Source organism: Oryzias latipes, chromosome 2 (genome assembly GCF_053564925.1).
Source record: "Oryzias latipes strain Hd-rR chromosome 2, Olatipes_Hd-rR_3.1".
Classification (NCBI taxonomy): domain Eukaryota; kingdom Metazoa; phylum Chordata; class Actinopteri; order Beloniformes; family Adrianichthyidae; genus Oryzias; species Oryzias latipes.
Window position 1 is genome coordinate 50,833,378 of NC_136238.1, and position 22,930 is coordinate 50,856,307.

Consider the following 22,930-nt stretch of genomic DNA (forward strand, 5'->3'; position numbering starts at 1 on the left):
AGATTCACTAGCCAATGGTGACATTAGTTGACCCGCTCCGTCAGATGAGTCTCAATATTCACCGTAGAAAAATCTCTCACACACACGGGGAGATTCACAAACGAGAACGGGATTTTGAATGCACAGTCTGCAGTTCGAATGATCTGTGAGTTCACATCACATGTGTACCTAAAAATCACGTTTGTGAAGCACTTACTGTGCATTTCTGATACATTTATTGTGAATTTCTAAAATGTTTTTGTGAAAAACAGTGTGCACATTTGTGAGAAACACTTGTTGTGCATTTGTAAAACATTTAGTGTGCATGTGTGAAACACAATCTGTGTGTTTGTGAAACACAGGGTGTGTATTTCCGAATTTATTTTTCACGTTTGCATAAAATGACATTTGTGAATCGGAGCGTGTGCATTTGTAAAACAGGTTGTGTGCATTTCTGATTATTGAGACTGAATTAACTCCATAGAAGGCGGACATGCAATTATGTAGTCCTGAGAAGCTGTGGAAACTCATCAGAAGTTCACAACCATCACAAAACCCTCGTCTCTGCCGCTAACACAGTCTGCTCCTGGCGTGTGTGTGTGTCTGTCAGCAGCCGGACACACAGAGAAAGCAGTGACGTCATCGCCCCGCCTCCCCTTTGCTAATGCTTTTAACCCTTGTGCTATCCTAGGCACTTTAACGCTGGGAGTTGGGTCATCTAGACCCACTAGACAGTGCTCTGAACCTTTTTTCTTCAATGATTTGTGATCTTCACTGGTGTCCATGGATTACATGAAATCTTTCCACCTTTATCCACCTTTGTCATGGTAGGGAGAACATGTCAATGGAAGGGGGGGGGGGGGGGGGGGTCATCTAAGATAGCACAAGGGTTTTTAATAAAAAATGAATATTGAGACAAGGTTCTCAGGGTGGATGTTAAAATGCAAATGCAATCCCCTCTTTGCATTTTCATTTTAATTATGACACAGAATAAACGGTTTGAAGTATAAAATGAAAAAGCATTTTGAAATATTGCTTTTTCATTTTAATTTTGAGGCATTTGATGCAGCTACATTTTGAAAATGAAAAGCATTTCTATTAATCCATTTTGAATGTCAAATTAGACATTTCTAAATGAATTTTGCTACACATTTACCAGAGAACGTCTTGAACATGAAATGTCAAATACCATTTTCTTTTTAATTTTAATTAAGAGACAGAATAAGCTGTGTTGAGGAAGGAAATGAAAAAGCATTTTGGTGGATTGCTTTTTCATTTGAATTTTGAGTCAAAAAATGCAGCTTCATTTTGAAAATTAAAAAGCATTTCTGGTTTTGACTTTAATTTTTAATAATCCCATAGGGGATTGAATCACCGACCCTTTGATAATTGGACATCCTGCTCAACTGCCTGAGCCACTGCCGCCCATAAATGTAAACTGATCTGAACATTAACATGAAAACAGCAGCACCAATATATTTAACGTTTTTAGTCTAAAGAAATAGATAAAAACATTGTTCTGATTTATTTCTAAATGATTGTTTATTTCTGATCTCATAAAGTGCAGCTGTTTTCCTGCATTACTGCTGTCTTTATGTCAAATACTGACACCAACTAAACAGGCCGTAAAGAAAACATTAATGGTAAATAAAGACACTTCATCAAAACGTCTACAATAGTTCATAAAGAATGACATTATTAGCAGGAACTGAGGGGTCTAAAGGCAGCCATGATCCTGGTGTTGAGCAATAGAGGCTGCTCGTGTGTGCGTTCCACCTGCAGCCTGAGCCCACTACCCCTCCCCTTTCCTCTCACACACACTACTTGCATTATAACGGTTGCCAGCTCCATCGTCTAACCCTGGGATGTCAAACTCGTTTTGGTTCGAGGGCTACGTTCTACCTGTCTGATCCCAAGTGGGCCGGACCAGTACCATAAAGGCAAAAAAGAGCTTTGTTAACAAACAACAAACTGAATCACTTATTACAGAAGCTCCACTGGCTACCAGCGCCTCTTTGGAATTATCAAATCAAATCAAATCAAATCAAATCAAATCAAAACTTTATTTATAAAGCACTTTTCATATAAAAATATAACACAAAGTGCTTTACATTAGAACAAATCAAAAGAAATAATATAGATACAAGCATGAAAATGAAAATAAGCACAAAAATAAAAAATAGGGCCCCCCACCCCATACCTACACAACCCCCCCCCCCCCCAGTTCTTTCACATGTCCCACCCCCTAACTGATGGGAAAAGACAATGAATAATAAGAAAGAAATAGGCTGAGCACGAAACAAGATGTTGGAAACGCTGATAATTGGAACCTCACTCTCTGTGAACCGCCGCATAGACAGCCAAATGCAGCATCACAGGCAGACCGCTCCACCACAGCTAAGCAGTGATGCAGGTCGCCATCTAGAGCCGCAGTGGCTGAACAGCAGCCGACCCAGAGGGAGGGGTTCCAGCTGAGGAAGCACCGGAAATAAAAATGAAAATAAAAATGAGGATGGACTTCCGACAAGATGGCGGACGTGATGCCTGTGTGATTTGCTGCTCCCAACAAAATAGCAAATAGACTCCTCAAAATTCATTATAAACAAACAGAGTGAAACAATCAATGAAAGGAGGAGTAGAAACCAGAAAAAAAATGAAAAAACAAGATGAGATGAAAGGACGAAATGTGGATTAAACCAAAAAGACGGAGACGAACTCTCTGTAGCTAACCAGCTAGCTGAAACCAGGCGCTGTGGCCTCGACTCCATTAGCAAGGAAATCCGCGACCTAAGAGCTGACATGAAAAAGGACATGAACTCCATGAAGGAGCAAGTTACTGAAGATGTCAACATGGAAATCAGACAAGTAATATACCAACAACTACGACAAACATTAAAACTCTCCAAACACACGGAGCCCAGATTGCCGCGGCTGAAGAACGCATCGCGGACATAGAAACCTGGAGCATGGAGTTGAAGGAGGCCCTCTCTAAATCGCCAAAGCAACAAAAAATATTACGAGAACGGCTCACTGACATCGAGGGAAGAAGCAGGCGTAATAACATACACATATTTGGAATACTGGAGGACGAGGAAAAAAGCTCAGCAACAGACTACGTTACAAATCTCCTCATGGAGAAACTCTCCCTGCCTCCAGAAACCAACCTCAAGATTCAACGCGCCCACCGAGCGCTCACCCAAAAGCCAAACCGCAACGCTCCACCGAGGTCCATCATTGACAATTTTCTCAAATTCACTACAAAAGAAATGGTTCGAAAAGCAGCCTGGCAGACGAAAATCGAGATGGAGGGGAGACGGCTGGTTTTTGACCATGATTACCTGACGGAGATGGTCCAAAAATGCAAAGCTTACAGCGGAATAAAAAAAGTGCTGAAGGAAAAGGGGGCCCGTTTCCAAACCCCTTTCACCAAGCTGAGAATCCCTTGGGACGCTGGAGTGAAAGTTTATAAATCCGTGCGGGAAGCGGCAGAGGAGTTAAGAAGACGAGGATTTTCGGTGAATTCTCTGACATCAGGCAACACGGAGGATGACGTCATACAGGAGCGGACGCTTCATGGATTTCCATGGCAACGGCCCGGCGAAAAAAGCGGAAATGGAGCAGCTTCAAGAATTCAGACGAGTTACACCTTGAACGTTACAAATTACTATTAAGTTAAGTCCCTTTCTCTCTACATATATAGAGTTCCTCATCGTGATAATTTGTGCTGTTGGGAAGGCTCTCTCTCACCACTACTGAGGGCCCCCCCCCAAACGCGAGGATTCCCCCTCTCCCACCAACAGGGGAAAGAAATGGAAATTGTTCATTCCAGTTTTGGAACCCAATCATTTTGTTTCTGTTCTGCTTGGGGCCACACATTCTGGCCTTTTTGTTCAATGTTTTTTGGGCTGTACATTCTGAGTTCTGGAAGAAATTAAGTAATGGGTCGTGATATAAAAACGGTTACACTTAATGTAAATGTTCTAAATTATCCCATTAAAAGAATAAAAGTTATTTCAATGTTAAAGAAAGAAAATGCGCAGGTATTATTTTTACAAGAGACAAAGCTAGACCATCAAGAACACAACAAATTTAAACAAATGCGATATAGAAACACTTTTTATAGCTCTAATGAACCAAACAAGAAAAAAGGGGTGGCTATCTTTATATCCAATTCCATACAATTTGAATGTAGCAAAGAAATAAAAGACAGAGGGGGAACATTCATTCATTCATTTTCTCAACCGTTTTATTCCTTTCGGGGTCACGGGGCTGCCGGAGCCTATCCCGGCCACTTGTGGGCGAAGGCAGGGGGGACATCCTGAACAAGTCGCCAGTCTGTCGCAGGGTAGAATGTCCACACTCACACACCCATGCACTCTCACACTCACACCTAAAGACAATTTAGAGTTGCCAATTAACCTATGAAGCATGTTTTTGGATGGTGGGAGGAAGCCGGAGACCCCGGAGAGAACCCACGCATGCACGGGGAGAACATGGAAACTCCACACAGAAAGGTCCCCCATCGATGTTGTGTTTTTCACGTCCCCCAGCCGGGACTTGAACCGGGGGCCTTCTTGCTGAGAGGCAAGAGCGCTAACCACTGCGCCACCATGCAGCCCCATTTGAATGTAGCAAAGAGATAAAAGACAGAGGGGGAACATATATATACTAGTTAAAGGGAGATTGCAAATGAACCAATTACAGTGATAAATGTATATCCCCCCCCTGGAAGAAAAAAACATTCTACAGATCTTTCTTTGACTTAATTACACTTGAGGCAGAAGGCATATTGATATGCAGGGGAGACCTAAATGTGACTCTTAAGAGCCTGGATACCACAAGTGTAAGGAACCAGCATAAACCTTTGTCAGAATTTATTAACACAACTTTAGAGGAAATGGGAGTTCTTGATGTTTGGAGAGAAATACATCCATTAGAAAAAGACTATACTTACTATTCTGGGTCACATTTGGTTTATTCTAGAATTGATTATATCTTAATCAACACATGTGATAGATATAGAGTGAAAGCCTGCGAAATTGGTACAATGAATTTCTCTGACCATAGCCCTGTGTTTTAACAATTAATATAGACAACAGAAAACGAAATACGTCGTGGAGATTAAACATAGGAATGTTAAATAAGGAAACTGTGAAGGAACAAATAAAAACTACTATTAAAAGATTGATTGAAGAAAACGACAGTGGAGAGGTAAACCTCAATATTCTGTGGGACACGTTAAAAGCAGTTTTGAGAGGAAATTTAATAGGCATTGCATCAGCCCAAAATAAGGAGAAAAAGGATAAATACAACCAGAAAGTGTCAATCTTGAACAACCTAGAGAAACAGCACAAGCAAAGTCAGTCCCAAGCTATCCTACAACAAATTAAAACACTAAGGACAGAAATAAATGATATTTTGAGTGAAGAAATAGAAAAGAAAACAAGGTTTGTTAAGCAAATGTATGTATCATGTAGGCCTGCACAATATACCGCAAATGTATCGTTATCGCAATATCCAGCTCTGCAATATGCATATCGAAAAACGGCGAAAATCGCAATAAATTGTAAACTTTAAATGTGTACAAACAATCTTATGGCAGCTTGAAGCATTTAACGAATCAAATAAATGCCTTTATGGATTTGACCAATCGGATGGACGCCGTCAAGTTGTTGACCAATCAGATGGAGGCCTGTTATGTTAGATGTTTGTCACCTATGTCGACAAGGGTCATTTGGAGTATAATTTTTAAACTGTTGCAGTGAAATGGGAAAGATGTTTTTGGTTATTTTGCTATTTGTTTATTTACCGCAAATTATATCGTTATTGCAATATTAATCTCTAATATCGCATATCGCGAGTTTTTCTCATATCGTGCAGCCCTAGTATCATGTATCAGGATTCAGGCCCAAAGGCAATGAAAATGCTAGCAAGACGATTAAGAAAACAACAATCTAATAACACAATAACTAGTCTCAAAAATCCCAGAACAGACAAGTTAACAGATGATCCAGAGGAAGTACTGGACATTTTTGAGAATTTCTACAAAGATTTATATTCAAAGCCCCTACTAGCAAGTGCAGACGATGTGACTAGCTTTCTTAACTCACTTGATCTACCATCAATAGGAGAAGTGCAAAACAAAGAACAGTAAACCCTCGTTTTTCGCTGGGGTTACGTTCCAAAAAGAACCTGTGATAGGCAAAATCCGTGAAGTAGAAACCTCTATTTTTGTTTTAAATTATTATACAATTAAATACTCTATTATACTTTCGCTTCTTCCATTCCCCTTTCAAATCTTATTTTCCAAGTCATGTATTGACTTATATTTTCTTTTTCCAGGTAAATGTTGATTTGATTTGAAATAAACTTGTTAATACTACTACTACATTGAAAAGAAAGAACAAACCATTTTACAGGCTCAAGCATTTGTTTCACAAATAAAAGTACTTTAGAAACGTTTTCTTTTCAACAAATAACTTCTGTACTGTACTGTACTGTCAAATAATAATTTTAATCATCAATGTGAACAGAAGGCTTCAAATCGCGGAGATAAGCCCCGCCCACTGACCGTTCTGTGTCTGAGTTTAAACACACAGTTCAGCCAGTACTTAGTGATATTCTGAGAAAATACTCTGAGTCCAGCTCCCATAGCATCAGTCCTAGTATAAATGACCACTTTGTTAATGATGCCTTACAAGCCCTCAGGAGTACACTCCATGTTGTTGCCCCCTTGAAACCTAAGTTCGTCAGACAAAACCGAGTAGCACCGTGGTTTAACGCTGAAACTCGTTCTCTTAAACAAGAAACCCGTAAGTTGGAAAGAGAATGGCGCCGCTCCGGTTCAGAGCAGTCTCTGGATATCTGGAAACATAGCCTATTAAATTATAAAAAAGCTCTGCGTAGAGCTAGAAGCCAGTACTATTCAACCTTAATATCAGAGAATGGAAACAATCCAAGATTTCTTTTTAGCACTATAGCTAAATTAACTCGCAGTCAGAGCTCAGTAGAACCACATGTTCCTGTTTCTCTCAGCTCTGATGATTTTCTTACATTTTTTGATAGTAAAATCTCAAATATTAGACATAAGTTAAATCAAGTTATTCCTACTATCAGCCCAGAACAGGCTGAAGCGGTAGAAATGGAGGCCTCCATAGAAACCTCTGTAACATTAGACTGCTTCACTGCTGTGGATCAAGCGGAAATAACATCAATTATTACGTCCTCCAAATCCTCAACGTGTCTGTTAGACCCAATTCCCACTAGACTTTTTAAAGAAACTTTTCCCCTAATTAATGATCCCATATTAACAATGATAAATGCCTCTCTGGAAACGGGTTACGTGCCACAGTCTTTTAAATATGCAGTTGTTAAACCTCTTCTGAAAAAGCCCAGTTTGGATCCTAGCATCTTGGCCAACTATAGACCGATATCAAACCTCCCCTTTATTTCTAAAATCCTAGAAAGAGTTGTAGTTAAGCAGCTTTACTGCCACCTACAGGACAACAGCCACTTTGAAGACTTTCAGTCGAGGTTTAGACCTCACCACAGTACGGAAACTGCACTAGTTAGAGTCTCTAATGACTTGTTATTGGCCTCAGACAAGGGACTACTTTCTATTCTGGTCCTGTTGGACCTCACCACAGTACGGAAACTGCACTAGTTAGAGTCTCTAATGACTTGTTATTGGCCTCAGAAAAGGGACTACTTTCTATTCTGGTCCTGTTGGACCTCAGTGCAGCCTTTGACACTATCGACCACGGTATTTTACTCCATAGATTAGAGCAGGACATAGGGATCAGAGGATCTGCTCTCCAGTGGTTTAAATCCTATCTGTCCGTTAATGTAAATGGCCATTCCTCTCAGTGCACTCGAGTCAACTATGGAGTCCCACAGGGCTCAGTCTTGGGACCGATCCTGTTTACGCTTTATATGTTACCCCTAGGAAACATAATCAGGAAACACAGCATTAATTTTCATTGTTATGCCGACGATACACAGTTGTATTTATCCATGAAGCCTGACCAGAATGACCAGATAGAGAAACTGAACGCCTGCATCAGTGACATCAAGACCTGGATGACAATTAATTACCTCCTCTTGAACCCAGAAAAAACTGAGGTCATTATACTTGGTCCTAAAAACCTCAGAGATGCTCTGTCTGCTCAGATAGTCTCCCTGGATGGTGTAAGTATAGCCCCCAATTCCACAATTAGAAACCTTGGGGTTTTACTTGACCAGGATTTATCATTTAAGGCTCACATATCTCAGGCGTGCAGAACTGCCCTTTACCTGCGGAATATTGCTAAGATCAGAAATATACTTTCTAAGAGTGATGCTGAAAAACTCATCCATGCATTTGTTACGTCGAGGCTGGATTACTGTAACTCCTTGTTAGCAGCGTGTCCTAAGAGTTCCTTAAGAAGTCTCCAGCTTTTTCAGAACGCAGCAGCTAGATTGTTAGCTGGAACTAGCAGAAGAGATCACATCACTCCTGTGTTAGTTTCGCTCCATTGGCTCCCAGTTGATTTCCAGAATCAAGTTCAAGATCCTCCTGTTAACCTATAAGGCCTTACATGGAATGGCCCCGTCCTATATTAAGGACCTCATAGTCCCTTACCAACCAATCAGAACACTTCACTCACTAAATGCAGGACTGCTTGTGGTTCCTAGAATTAGTAAAAGTACGGTTGGAGGTAGAGCGTTTAGCCACCAAGCCCCTGTCTTATGGAATAAACTCCCAGCTCATGGAAGAGAGGCCGACTCAGTTTCTACATTCAAAGTTAGACTAAAAACATTCCTCTGTGGACAGGCTTATTGTCAGACTAGTTAGTATTCAGAGACTATTTAACTTAATGTTAATTTGTCTAAATTAAACTTAATAACTATTTCTTTTAAAAGGCTGCTAGAAGTTGAAGCTGGGGTAACTATGGTGCACTGGGGTTCTGTCCTCTTTTCTCATCTACTTCTACCCTTCCTCTCTTCTCTATTCTTGATCATTATTCATCATTTAGTTCTCCATGCCTCTGTTTGGTGCAGTGATTCATGTATTGTCCCTCTTTTCCTCTCCCCTCCTGGGGAGTGGGAGTGCTTCCAGACTCCAGTTGGTTCATCCGTGCTCCAGTTCCTGACCGTTTACCTCGCCTTTGCTCCTGCTCCTACACCTGGCTGTGGATCCTGTCTCTGGCTCGACTCGCGCCCAACCACAGCTGGATGAAGCTCGTCTGCTGGACTTTATATATGTAGTTGTAGATTTAGATAAGTTAATTCTTCTCTAAGAGTTCTGGTACATCGCCTGTCCGTCCTGGGGGAGGATCCCTCCTTCATGTGGACACCCCTGAGGTTTCTTCGTTTTTTCCGGAATCCGTTTCTTTTAGGAGTTTTTCCTTACAGAGAAGGGGGGTCTAAGGGCAGGGATGTCCAGTTTAGTTTAGTCAGTTTGTTAGTTCATTTTAGTATTTTCCTATTGAACTCTTTGTATTCATGATCCTTTTCTTTTTCAATTACCGATACGAAGCCCATCGAGACAACTGTTGTGAACTTGGGCTATACAAATAAAATTGAATTGAATTGAATCAGTTTGTTTCAAACACGGCTGCAGACAGAAAATCTTCCAGTGAAACATCAGAAAGTTCTTCACCTGATCCGTTCTTCTCATCCTTCAGGGAGTTCAGCTTCTTTACTGACCTCAGAGTCTGCAGTCTGTAGTTTGGATTTTCCAGAAAACCCCACAGATGAAGAAATCCTGAATCCTGCAGGTTCTGGTTCCCGCTCAGGTCCAGTTCTTTCAGATTAGACGGGTTTTTCTTCAGAGCTGAGCCCAGAGCTTCACAGCTGATCTCTGACAAACTGCATCTCGCCAACCTGCAATCAGACAGAAAAGTGTGTTCAGGAGCAGTGATGCAGCTGGAGGTCCAGGAACCAAACAGAGTTTAACCAGATTTTTAAGATCATGATTGAAACAGATCAGTTTCATATCAATCATCACAGATGAAGAGTTTTTTTACATCCTGTTGGACATAATAATCTAAAACTACAAGTTTTTTATGAAGTCTTAACAGTTGCTGTGGGTAACAACCACGACAGATACAACAGAGTAACAAGACAACTTCTATCAATGCTTCTATCTCTTTATTCATTTCTTTTCACTCTCCCAACACACCTGTTTTTGGAAAAGTCCCGCCCCTTTAACTGTCTCCACCAATCATTCTTGGAGGCTTAATCATACGTCATCAGTCTGACCAATCAGAAGTGGTTAAAGTCTTCACTTCCTTGTTCTGATTCTGCTCATAAAGTCTCTCAGTTCCAACAGAAATACCAGCTAAAGCTCGTCTTTAGCGGTGTAGCTTTCCACAGAATCCGGTGTCAGACCGTGGAACAAATGAACAAAACCATGAAGCTCAGAGAAAAGAGTCTGTCTGCCATCACTACATCTCCCATGATGCATTGGGTTCCAATGACAGTCACAATGAGTCTTCCTTGTTAAACGTCTTGAAACCACAACGAACACACATCAAACAGTTTTTAAATACTCTAACTTAACTTTTATTACATCTTTTAGAAAAAAAACTGCAGCTTCCAGCTTTTTCTGCCACAATTATCATAAAAATGCATGTGAGGGGGGGTCACGTGATGATGGCTGACTGAGGGACGTGTTTTTGTCGTGCTCCCGCTCCCATTTCTACCTTGGATCACTCTTTTCTTTTTTGCCTCAGCTTATTGGATAAGCCAGATACATCTAATCCACACCGGTTACCCGAGGAGCAGTTTCAATTCAAAAATGTCGAAACAAAAGAAAATACAAACGCGGAAAACGATGCTAACACCCTCTGCTAGCAAGTCGCTAAATGTAGCAGATAACTCGCCTGCGGACAACACTCAGTCTCCACCAATTATGGAAACCTCTGCCCTGATACGGGAGGTCTCTCAAAACTTTTGTGAAATAATGGAGGACAAGTTTTTTAAACTCTCCGAAACCTTGGATAGGTTCTCGGCGACCCTGGAGAGCCACTCTAAGCGTATTGCGGAGACAGAGCAGCGCGTGTCATTCGTGGAGGACACGCTGTCTGTCCTGCAAGAAAAAGTCACCAAAACTGTGGCAATACTCATTCACCAGAACTGGAAGCTGGCATGGTCGAAATGGAAAACCGGAGCAGACGTGACAACATCCGCATCTTTAATCTAAAGGAGGGCACGGAGGGAAACCAACCCTTACAGTTTTTTGAGTCGTGGCTGCCGACCCTGCTTGGGCTTGACGCGAACCCCGCGATCAAGTCCCGCATCAAGATCGACCGTGCGCACCGCGGCTTGGGACCGCGGAATGCACGTCCTCGCCCGGTGATTATTAAACTCCACAACTCGAGGGACAAATCGAGGATACTCTCAGCGCTCCGAAAAAACCCCACGCTGGAACACGACGGTCAGCGGATCTTCATCCAGCAGGATCTCTCTGCGGCTGTCAGAGAAAAACGCCGGGTGTTCAACGGAGTATGCCAGGCGTTGATCAGTAAAGGGATCCGGCCACACTGGTGGTGCACCACAACGAATCGGATCACAAGTTTGAAACAAATAGTGCTGCTGAAGACTTTCTCAACGCATTGGTCTAGATCAGGGGTCGGCAACCCGTGGCTCCAGAGCCACATGTGGCTCTTTGATCCTTCTGTTGTGGCTCCCTGTGACTTTGGAAAATAATGAGTATTTTATAAAAATTCAAATTTATTTTAGTTTGTTCATTTTTCATGGCATTTCAAAGGCGCTGGTGGCTCCGTGCGAGGCACGTGCCACGTAAAAAACAGCTTCCTTGGTGGGCTCGTGTTTGTCGGGCGAGGGCTGCGGAGCTGATAGCAGGAGGAGACACGCGGGGCGGCTTCAATAAACACTCCGGGACTGGAGTGATTTTCTGCCGGGGGCTTGGCGTGGCGCGGAATGGGGAGCGGCTTTCTGGTGACGGAGAGTTTGCGCCGGTGTTTTGGACTCCCGTGTGCGGTGATGTGTGTTTCAGAGCAGGGGAGCTCGTTGCGTCGGTCGCGATCGACCGGTCATCTTCGGGGACGTGGGGGAGATTGAAGGGGAAGAGAGTGCTTCTTGAAAATCCACCAGCCAATCAACATCATCACCGAAAAGTACGGGACTTGATTGACATGCAGAATGGCCAATCGGACATCCTCTGACACATATGTCACTGCAGACTCGAGCTTAAATGCACTCAGCGCAAACTCTGCCTTCAGAACGTCTTTTTCTCCCCGCGGCACATCATGTCCCCGGTAGAAGTCCAGCAACCGGAGTTTATTAAAGCCGCCCCGCGTTTCTCCTCCTGCTATAAGCTCTGCAGTTCTCGCCCGATAAATACGAGCTCATCAAGGAAGCTGTGAGGCACGCGCTTTATACTGATGCGGAATGTGTGTTTGTGCTGAGCGGCGCGCGTGCCACGAGGGAGGGGCACATGCAGGTGGAGATGGGGGTGTGAGCACGGAGCGGAGGTGTGTGCGTGAAATATATTGTGTGTTCGGAGGACGGAGCACTAAATTAGTAGTCGTCGTTCCCCATCAATACTGATCAATACGGAGCCAGCAGCGCCAAATGCCTCACAATATGCCACACTCCCCGCATTGCACCGTTTACAGCAGAGCATGAATACGATGGTCGCTGCTTTCTGTCTTTGTAATAAAACGCCTCATCTGTTAATACAAAAGTATCTTTATGTAAACTCACTGTGTAGTTTTTAATCATCAGTACATAAAAAATAATGTTGAAATAAACATGTAACTAATAAACATGAAGATGAAAAGAAAGAAGTACTTTTTTTTTTTTTATCTTTTCTGGACCGCGATCTACACTTATGTCCTTGAAAATCGATCGCGATCGACGTAATGAGCACCCTTGATATAATATATACATGCATAATATATATAATGATGTCAAAACGGGTTGTGGCTCCGGGTGCTTTTTTTCGTTAGGGGCGGTCCCAAATGGCTCTTTGAGTAAAAAAGGTTGCCGACCCCTGCACTAGATGCTACAGAAGAGGATCCAACAAGTTTGTAAAGCTGTTCTTTTTTTTTTTCTTCCTCCTTTTTGTCTCTTGCATTATGTGGTAATTATTCATCCACAACTGAGAAATACTTCAAACTGAAGGAAAAATAATCTCCTGTCAGGATTATTTTTGAAGTATATCTTAAATGCCATAGAAATGCTCATGCGCAATTTAACATTTTAATATAACTTTTTTTTCAAATTTTTTATTTTATTATTTATCTATTTTTGAAGCCCTTTATGTTTATAATCTAGATAAGACAAAAAGAGTATTTCTGTTATTAGAAGAGTGAGGTTGACGCATAGTGGGGGCGGGGGTGGGATTGCTTCGGGGATTTTCTTTCCTTTTTCTTCTTCCTTCTCTCCTTCTCCAGGGACAATAACATAGCTCAGCAGCACGTGGCCATTTTTTCTTCTTTTGTCATAGGACGTTTGCAGTTTTTGAGGGTTTATTTTTTTGCTTGTTTTTTTTTCCTATTACCCAACTCTCCAGGCTCCTGAAAGCCACATGTTACTATGCGTGTTTTTGTTTGGGTTTTTTGGAGACTCAACTGTTCTGTTTGATCTCCTGATGTTCAGAATAGGTTTGTTTATGACAGCACAACTCTTTAATCAATCCAATATAGTTCATGCACATGGGGTCATCTTGTATCACTCTGTTACATTTCTCAAACTAAATCACCTTTGTCTGATAGCTAAAGGTTACTTAACTTATGAGTGATATAAAAATTTTAACACTTAATGTCAAAGGTATCAACCACGTGGTGAAGAGGCGTAAACTACTCTCCATGCTTAAAAAAGATAAGGTGCAGGTAGCACTTCTACAGGAAACCCACCTAACTGACCCAGAACATTTGAAACTCAGACGAGATTGGGTAGGCCAAGTCTTCTTTGCCTCATATACCTCAAAAAGTAGAGGAGTGGCAATACTCATTCACAAACACTTGCCATTCACAATTGATAAAAATTGTACAGGACAAAGAGGGACGATTTGTCTTGATCACTGGATTTTTGTATGGGGAACAAATTATGATAGGAAGTGTTTATGCTCCAAATAGCTATGAAAGCTCATTTTACTCAAAATTATTAGCTGAAGTTTCGGCAATATGTCCTGGCCACATCATACTTGGAGGCGACTTTAATTGTGGCTTAAACACTTCTCTCACAAACACTTCTCTCACAAGCCAGGGCTGAAATATCAATCCATGCTTTTATAACATCTAGGATAGACTATTGTAATGCTCTTCTTTCTGGTGCTAAGAGAAATACTGTAAACCGGCTGCAGCTTGTTCAAAACTCAGCTGCACGCCTTTTAACCAGAACCAGAAAGAAGGAGCAGATTACTCCAATTTTGAAGTCTTTGCACTGGCTCCCTGTCAGCTTTAGGATCGATTTTAAGGTTCTTTTATTAGTTTATAAAAGTTTACATGGAACTGGACCCTCATTTTTATCAGATTTACTTTTAGTCTATGACCCTCCCAGAGCCCTCAGGTCCACAGGTGCAGGTCTGCTAGTGGTCCCAAAGGTCAGAACTAAAACCCACGGCGAGGCCTCTTTTCAACACTGTGGACCTCGCCTGTGGAACAGCCTGAGGACGTGAGGCTTCAGCCACTGTGGAGGTTTTTAAGAGAAAACTTAAGACACATCTTTTTAGTAAAGCTTTTACATAGTTTTTACTTGTCCACATGTTTTTATTTGATTTTATAAAATTTTAACAGCTAATTTTATTTGTTTTTATTTTAAAGGAGGGATGTGTATGTGTTGGGTTTTTGTGTGTTTTTACTAATTCATTTATTTTATTATTATTTGCATTTATTTTTATTTTTATTATTATTACATTCTTTTTACTTTGTTTATTATTTTAACAAAAATATATATTTTTTTATCTTATTTGTTTTATTTTTTATTTTATTTTTTATTTTTTCCTTTGGTAAGCACTTTGAGATGCTATGAAGCATGAAAAGCGCTATATAAATAAAGTTGAATTTGAATTTGAATTTGAATTTAAACCCTAATTTAGATCACAAACCAGCAAAAAAAAAGTCCCCCTTCCAAAATATCTCAAGCTACAACAGATTTGTGTACAGCTCTTGGATTATTAGATGCATGGAGGGTCATCAACCCTCAAGGAAAAGATTTTACATTCTTCTCTCATCCTCATCATTCCTTCTCAAGAATTGATTATATCTTTGTTTCCAGACCAATTATCGATCGGACTAAATCATGCTCTATTAACACTTGTCCCCTCTCTCATCACTCTTCTGTCACAGTTGAACTCATGCCCCCTTACTATGACCCACAGGCTAAACAATGGCACCTGAATTCGCTTTTACTTAGCAACCCTGCTTTTATATCATACTTGGAAGCAGAGTGGAAACTTTACATTTCCAAAAATGATACATCTCATACCTCAGCTTCCATCTTATGGGAGGCTGGAAAAGCCTTTATGAGGGGTTCTATTATCTCCTATACAGCAGAGAGGAAAAAAATTGTCTTATCAAAACAACTAGACTTAGAACAACAAATTAAAAATTTGTACAGAGAGCTCAAAATGTCTTTTTCTACCACTGGTTTTAAAAAACTGGAAGCTGCCCGATCTGCGCTAGATCACTTACTAACTCAAAAGGCTGAATCTGCTGTATTTTTTGCCAAACATCGTTTATTCACATCTGGTAACAAACCTGGTAGACTACTGGCCCGACTGGCGAGAGGTCGGACTGCCCCTACCATAATATCATCTCTCAAAGACTATACTAATACTCAGCATTTCAAATCCAAAAACATTTGTAATATAATGAAAGAATTCTTTCAAAATCTGTACACTTCATAGTGTCAAAACACATCAATTAAAAGGAAGCATTTCCTGAATGGAGTTGTCCTTCCCTATCTGTCAGAGGAAAAGTGCCGTAATCTGGGTAGACCAATTACAGAGGTCATGGAGACCATCAATTCCCTACCCAATGGAAAAGCTCCAGGCCCCGATGGATTTGGTCCCGAATATTATAAAAAAATGGCTAAATTGGTTGTAGGACCTCTAACGAAGATGTTTGCCGAGTCGGGTATGAGGGGATGTCTTCCACCTACCCTGAATCTGGCCCACATCTCTTTAATTCTGAAAAAAGACAAACCTGCAGATAATTGTGCCTCTTACAGACCAATCAGTTTACTTGGTAGTGACATTAAAATACTTGCAAAACTACTCGCCAGAAGGCTGGAGTTAGTACTGCCTACTCTAATAAATCCGGATCAGACTGGCTTTATTAAGAATAGATACTCTCACTCTAATGTTCGCAGGTTACTTAATATTATCCACTTTTCCCAATATTCCAGAACTAGAGCCCTGATACTATCCTTAGACGCTGAAAAAGCATTCGACCGTGTTGAGTGGGAGTATCTATTTGATACGCTAGACAAGTTTGGACTGGGTCCAGATTTTATAAATTGGATTCATCTTTTATATAGATCTCCAACTGCCAGGATTCGCGTAAACGGGTCAACATCTGATATCATTCCCCTATCTAGAGGTACTCGCCAGGGATGTCCCCTATCTCCGTTACTATTCGCCCTTGCATTGGAGCCACTGGCAGAAACCATCAGACATCACAAAAATCTGTCTGGTGTCACCTTAGGAAAAACTGAGCATAAAATCTCACTCTATGCTGATGACGTCCTTTTGTTTATTACGAACCCGGAGGATTCCATACCTAACCTATTCTCAATTATTAATCAATTTGGTGAGATATCTGGCTATAATATCAATTTTGAGAAGTCGGACGCGCTGCCTCTAGGCAACTTTGGAGACCACACCACACTAGTTGACTTCCCATTCAAATGGTCACTCTCCGGTTTTATTTACCTGGGGATTAGAGTATCGACTTCAATTAAGGATCTGTATAAACTAAATTTTACAACTACTGTAAAATCAGTCAAAAATGACTTAAATAGATGGTTTGATCTTCCTTTGTCATGCATGGGTAGGATCAGCTTAATTAAAATGAACGCTCTTCCCAGACTCCTATACCCGATGCAAATGCTACCACTTAGGATTAACAGATTGGCTATTTTAGATATCCAAAGATCTATATCCCGGTTTATATGGCATGGTAAAAGACCACGACTAAAAATGAGGACTCTACAGTTGCCGGTAAACAAGGGAGGCCAAGCGCTCCCCAACTTCTTATACTACAACTGGGCCTGTCATGCCAGAATAGTGTATGGCTGGCTCAAACATTTCCTCAACCCGGAAGAACCTCATGTGGATGCTTGGAGCTGTGCCCCCCACTCTCTATTAAGTTTGCTTTCAATAAATCTTAATGAGCTCCCAGGAGAGGTTGCAAACAATCTCATCCTTAAAAACACACTCAAAATCTGGCGAGACATCACCAAGCAGGCCGGCCAACAAGGCTCCTCACTGGCATTACAGCCTTTGATACATAACAAAGCTTTCCCCCCTGGCTGGGGAGTAAGCATCTTCAATGATTAGCACTCAAAAGGGTTAAAATTTGTGGGTGATTTATTTGATGGAGGAAACATCGCCTCGTTCTCACAAATTCAAATCAAATACGGGATCCCACGCTACCAATTTTTGGGTTTTCTTCAAGCTAGGCATTTTGCGGAATCGTTATGCTCTCTCCCACTAAATCAACCTATCAAAAATCCAATAGAAAGCTTCTTGTTGAACCTTACTTCCTCAGCTATTAACAAGAAGTTCATCTCCCTCTTTTATAGAAAAGTTATTTTATGCGATAACTTTGAAGACTCTAGATCTAAAGGGCTGTGGGAAAACGATCTTGGGATTGACTTAAATGACGGAAGGTGGTACAAGGCCTTTGGATCTGTAAATAAATTATCGTTGTGCAACAGGCTGAGAGAAAACCAGTACAGAATATTACACAGACTACAATGCACCCCTTACCTTTTACATAAAATCCACCCCCAGGTCCCCAAAATATGCATCAAATGTAAAAAACAGACAGGAACCTACTATCACTGTTTTTGGCTATGTCCATTAATATCCAAATTCTGGAGAAACGTTGCAAAAGAACTCACCTCAATACTACTCAAAACAATAAAACTAGATCCAACCCTCTTCCTTTTGAATATATCTTCAAAGAAACTTCCTGTAACTGCTGCAGAGTTGATATTGTTGAAAAAACTCCTGCTCCTGGCGAGATGATGTGTTCTTTTGCAGTGGATCAGGGAGAAACCTCCCACAGTTACCCAATGGTACAAAGAAATGTTTCAGATTTTTCCAATGGAGCATCTTAGTGCCTCCTTAAGGGGGAATGATGATGATTTTTATCGGATCTGGCAACCACTTCTTAACTATCTTCCTGATGACCTTATTGGTCTACTACAAAAGGGATGCTCCTCCTTTGTCTTCTCAAGAAACTGGTGAGGAGGTGAAGCAGTTTTGGTCGGATAAAATATATAGTGTTAAGTAATGTCCATGTGTAGTCCCTATCTTTCTCATTACTACAACTTGTGTAACTGACTGAGTTTACCCTGTGCTGACTTGTTCATTGTTTTGTTATGTAAAAATATAATAAAATACTGTTCAAAAAAAAAAATGCATGTGAGATTGCGGTGGGGGGCTGTAGATCCACACAGGCTATCAGTTTCTGCTTTTTTTTTTTTTTTTTTTTTTTTTGTTTGATAGTGGTGTGCCGCGGGATTTTTCTCAATGTTAAAGTGTGCCATGGCTCAAAAAAGGTTGAAAAACACTGCTCTAAACCATCATATGAATTTGTGTTTCCAGTGGTGTCCAGACTAAATAAAGGCTGATGTTATTCCCACATATCCCCCATCCAAGTTGCTTATTGCGACATTCCCCACACAGAGTTTTAAGTACCTCCACGTACCTCATAACAGTAATAAAAGGACATTTAGAAGATGCGTGCTGGTCCAAACGGCAAAGGTTTAGCACGGCTTGCCCCCCCCTCCCCTTTTATAGTTGTTTCTTTCTGTGACTGCGGTTGTCATGGAGACAATGCAGTGACATAAGGAGGCGTTGCCTTGGGCGTTCCTAAGGGGATGCGCGGGAGAGGAAAAAGGAGGGGTTATGTGTTCTCGCTAAGTTTTGAATGAGGAAGTGTTTGCAGATGTTGTGCTGTCCTAACAGTTTGATCCAAGCAAAGAAGTAAACGGCTTCTCGCCTGTTCCAGAGCAACGGTGTCCCGCTTCATTAGTTACCGTTTGCGTCCGTTTGCGGACCGGGAATAACAGCAGTTTCCGACTACGGTCTGAAGCCTGAGGCTGAAAGGTAACACGCTGATGGGGCTCCAGCTGTCCTCCAACAGCAAAATCAGCACACAAAAAGCACCTTAATAAGTCATGTCATCTCAGTTGGTGGTCTCCTGAATTGATGTCACTGACCTACGACTCGCATTTACTGGAGAATATCCGATTTGTCTGCTTACATGGCACACGCAAATGCACGTATCCGATCCGTATCCCATTTATTTCCACATAAGAACAAGGCCTGATTGCGATCTGAGAAAATCGGAATCCATGCGCTTTTGTCCTGCTTACACGTTCACTGGTCATATCCGATCTGTGCCAAATGAGAGGAAAAAAATCGAAATGGGTCACCTGAACCATGCAGTGTAAATGCGGCCTATTTTCAGCCCTCAGGTTGTTCTTCCTTCTCAGCCTTATGCCATCTTTTTTTGGTCACAGACAAAGGCTGAGAGAAATTGGAGAATAGCAGCAGCAGGTCTGAAGCTTCACCCTGACAAGTGCTGCTTCATTAGATAATGGGAGTTTCTGAGACACAGGATCGTGAAATAATGTTTGAAAAACCCTGACATGCTGGCGGCTCCACCTGGGCTGGAATATGCCAGCAAGCTTCAGGACTGGATGGATGAAGCTCATGCGATCTCAGTGCTGCTTCAAAAGAGTCCCTGTGCACCAGGATGTCATCCAAGCAGACAAGACCTTCGTGTTGGGGAATGGTGGCCAGCACTTTCTCTAAACATAGCTGGGGCGTTTCACAGACTGCTGTGAGTGGACCAGACTAAAATCAGGTAAACCAAAGAAAACAGCCAACTTCCAACTGCTGTTGCAGGGCAAATTGGGTTTTTTTTGTGGTCACAAAAGACTTTGAGGTCATTTTCAATTATCCTTAAGGCCCGTTCACACCGGGACGAATTTCGTCGGCGATTTTCGCCGACGTTTAACGCCTCGTGACTAAACAAAGGGCACCAATGTGAGTGTGCACACCGACGCGAAAAAACGCCACGCGTCAAAGCGTCAAAAAAAAAAACGCCTCGGGTTCGTTTTTTTTTTTCCGACGCGTTGCGTCGAAATCTATTCGACCAATGAGAATGGCGCTTTTGCACACGTGTCTGGAGCTTCTGAAGTTACAGTAAAACACAACTTGGGGGCGCTCAAACACAAAACTGTCTTGCTGAGCACACATACCAGCGAAGAAGATAGACGCCGAGTAGCGTCTACACAGCCGCGAAGAAATAATGACGGACATTCTAAAATATCCCCGAACCAAGCACCAGTTGGAGCAACTGATGCTTGAAATATTCATGTTTTCTTTGTTTGATTCTGACAAACGCGTAAATACTTGCTCTCTTCTTCTGAGTGAAAAGCGACTTTAAGAACGAAGCATAAAGTTGCGCAGCGCCACCTTGTGTACAGGAGTATTTCTGTTTTACATTAAGCGCCATCTAATGTCAGGGAATGAAATTGCATGTTCGCTCGGCTCATCGTCAGCGAAAATCACCTGGGTGTGAACACAAAAAACGTGGCGAAAAACGCTGGCGAATAACGCCTGGCGAATATTCGTCCCGGTGTGTACGGGCCTTTATATAGACAGGAATACTCCCTTCAAACTGTCCTGGAGCCAATCAGAAGAGAACATTAGAAAGAGAGCACCTGCAAATGGTGCTGCACTGCACCAAGAGATCTACCAGTGGACTTGAGGAGGAAAACGCAGACACGAAGGCTAACATGGCGTATAAGTGGATGTTGAGGAGGCGTGCGGCAGCGGCTCAGGAAAAGAGGATACCACCTCTGCCTTCAGTGATTCTCAGCAACAGGGGTTTGAATTGGGGTTTGAAAGTCTGGGGATGGGATACCATACGTATACTGATATTGTACCGGAACACATTTTCTCTCTCTCTCTCTCTCTCTCTCTCTCTCTCTCTTTTTTCTTTTTTTAAGTATGACTTAGAAAAAACTACCTGAATTTCAATACGTCTTCCATTGTAAAAACAAATTGTCAAATTCAGTTTATTTCATGATCACAATGTTAAGCACTGCAAAGGTATATCATAGGGATGTCACATTACGCTAAAATCTCAGTTCGGTTCAGTACTTCATAGGGCTCCGTTTGGTACATTTTCTGTACAAAAAAGGCAGACAAAAATTACTTGCAAAATGCATTTATTGGTTTTAAAAAACAATAAATAAAATAGACTTATTAAGATGATCTGCTACATAAAATAATACAACTATTAGCTGTCAGGAACCAAAAACTTAGAATACGTAACACTGGCCTAAAAAAAAAAACTTTAACATACACATTTTCTTCCATTTAGAATTACAGTGATCCCTCCATATATCGCGTTTCATCTTTCACGGCTTCGCTGCTTCACAGATTTTTTTTCATCAGGTTCGGGGGCAAGTTTTTGGATGGTTATCATTACAGTGAGGTTCAAAAGTAATACAAGTCTATAATGGGGCTGTCCACACACACAATTAAATGTTATAAACACACCTGTTGGCTGCAAAAATGTTCACATGTCAACATGTACACAATACAAATATTATTCACACACGCATACTTTTGCCTTCAAACCAACTTGTGTGAAATATTTATCTCAATCAAGCTAAGGGACGGCTGTGGGCAGGGGTAGGGCGGTCGACCCATGATCGTAAGATTGCAGGTTCAATTCCCGCCTTGCACGCTCATGTGTCGAATTGTCCTTGGGCAAGACACTGAACCCCACCTTGCCTCTGGTGGGAGGTTGGCGCCAGTGTTTGGCACTGGAGCCGCCATCAGTGTGTGAATGTGTGTGTGCATGGGACTGTGACTGTAAGGCGCTTTGGGCCTTCGAAAGAAGGTAGAAAGTGCTATATAAGTATACACCATTTACCATTTAAATATTAGTGCTAAATATTAGTGCAAAGGTGAGCTAACCCGCTCTGCGCTCCAGGCTGCCACCCACCCAGCCCACGGTTGGTCCAGGAAGGAGCAAGGCAGGGGCCAGCCACCCCCGCCCAGGAGGAGGGCACCCACAAGGAAAGGGAGCCCACAAGGGGTGTTGTAAACATGGCCCGACCAGGGTAAGCCACAGTTGGAAATTTGGTGAGGGCCAGCGCTCAGGGGCAAGGACCAAAACCCACCCCCCAAGGACACAGACACCCCCGGCTCAAATGTGATGTGATCCCCAGCTCCTGGCCTTGCCAGACAGCTCAGGGATCCCTGTCCCTGCATGGAGAGAGGACTGCCAGGCCCAGGAAACCAACACCCAGTGGACGCGGCCAAGGGCCCAGTACCCCCTACCACAGATGGGGTAAGGGACAGATGGTCCAAGGTCCCACCTTCCTTGCGAAATGCGTGTGTGTGTGTTTGTGAGGGTGTGTGTGCATGTGTGTGTGTTTATGTAGGAATGTATATTTTGACGGGTAAAGGGTGTGTGTACTAAGGGGGTGCAGTTAAAATTGGGGGGTAGGGCACGGAGGGGACATCTCCTGATTACTCACAGTGATGTCCCATCACCCTCCCCACCAAGGGGCCCTAAATGTCTATGGTGCGGTTAAAATTGGGGGGTAGGGCGCTAAAAGGACATCTGCTGCTTGCTGGCAGTGATGTCCAAACTCCTCTGTCCAGTGTAGTAAATTCTGTGTAGAGTTTTAAAATGGATTGGCTGCAGATTTGGACTTTTTGTCAGTTTAAAGGTGTTTA

General features: G+C 42.1%; 1 protein-coding gene and 1 long non-coding RNA gene across 3 annotated transcripts in view; one reads left to right on the forward strand and one right to left on the reverse strand.

The window, feature by feature from the left end:
- LOC144989566 (uncharacterized) overlaps nt 1-22,930 on the forward strand; it is a 368,718-nt gene that overhangs the window by 241,102 nt on the left and 104,686 nt on the right. The gene's annotated exons all lie outside the window — the stretch shown is intronic.
- The window catches only part of LOC144988945 (NACHT, LRR and PYD domains-containing protein 12-like), a 192,959-nt gene that overhangs the window by 76,643 nt on the left and 93,386 nt on the right, over nt 1-22,930 (reverse strand). For both annotated transcript variants that reach the window (XM_078940351.1, XM_078940346.1), the window contains exon 13: nt 9,667-9,843. In XM_078940351.1, coding sequence (XP_078796477.1) covers nt 9,667-9,843 — 177 coding nt within the window. The remainder of the gene's footprint in view (nt 1-9,666; nt 9,844-22,930) is intronic.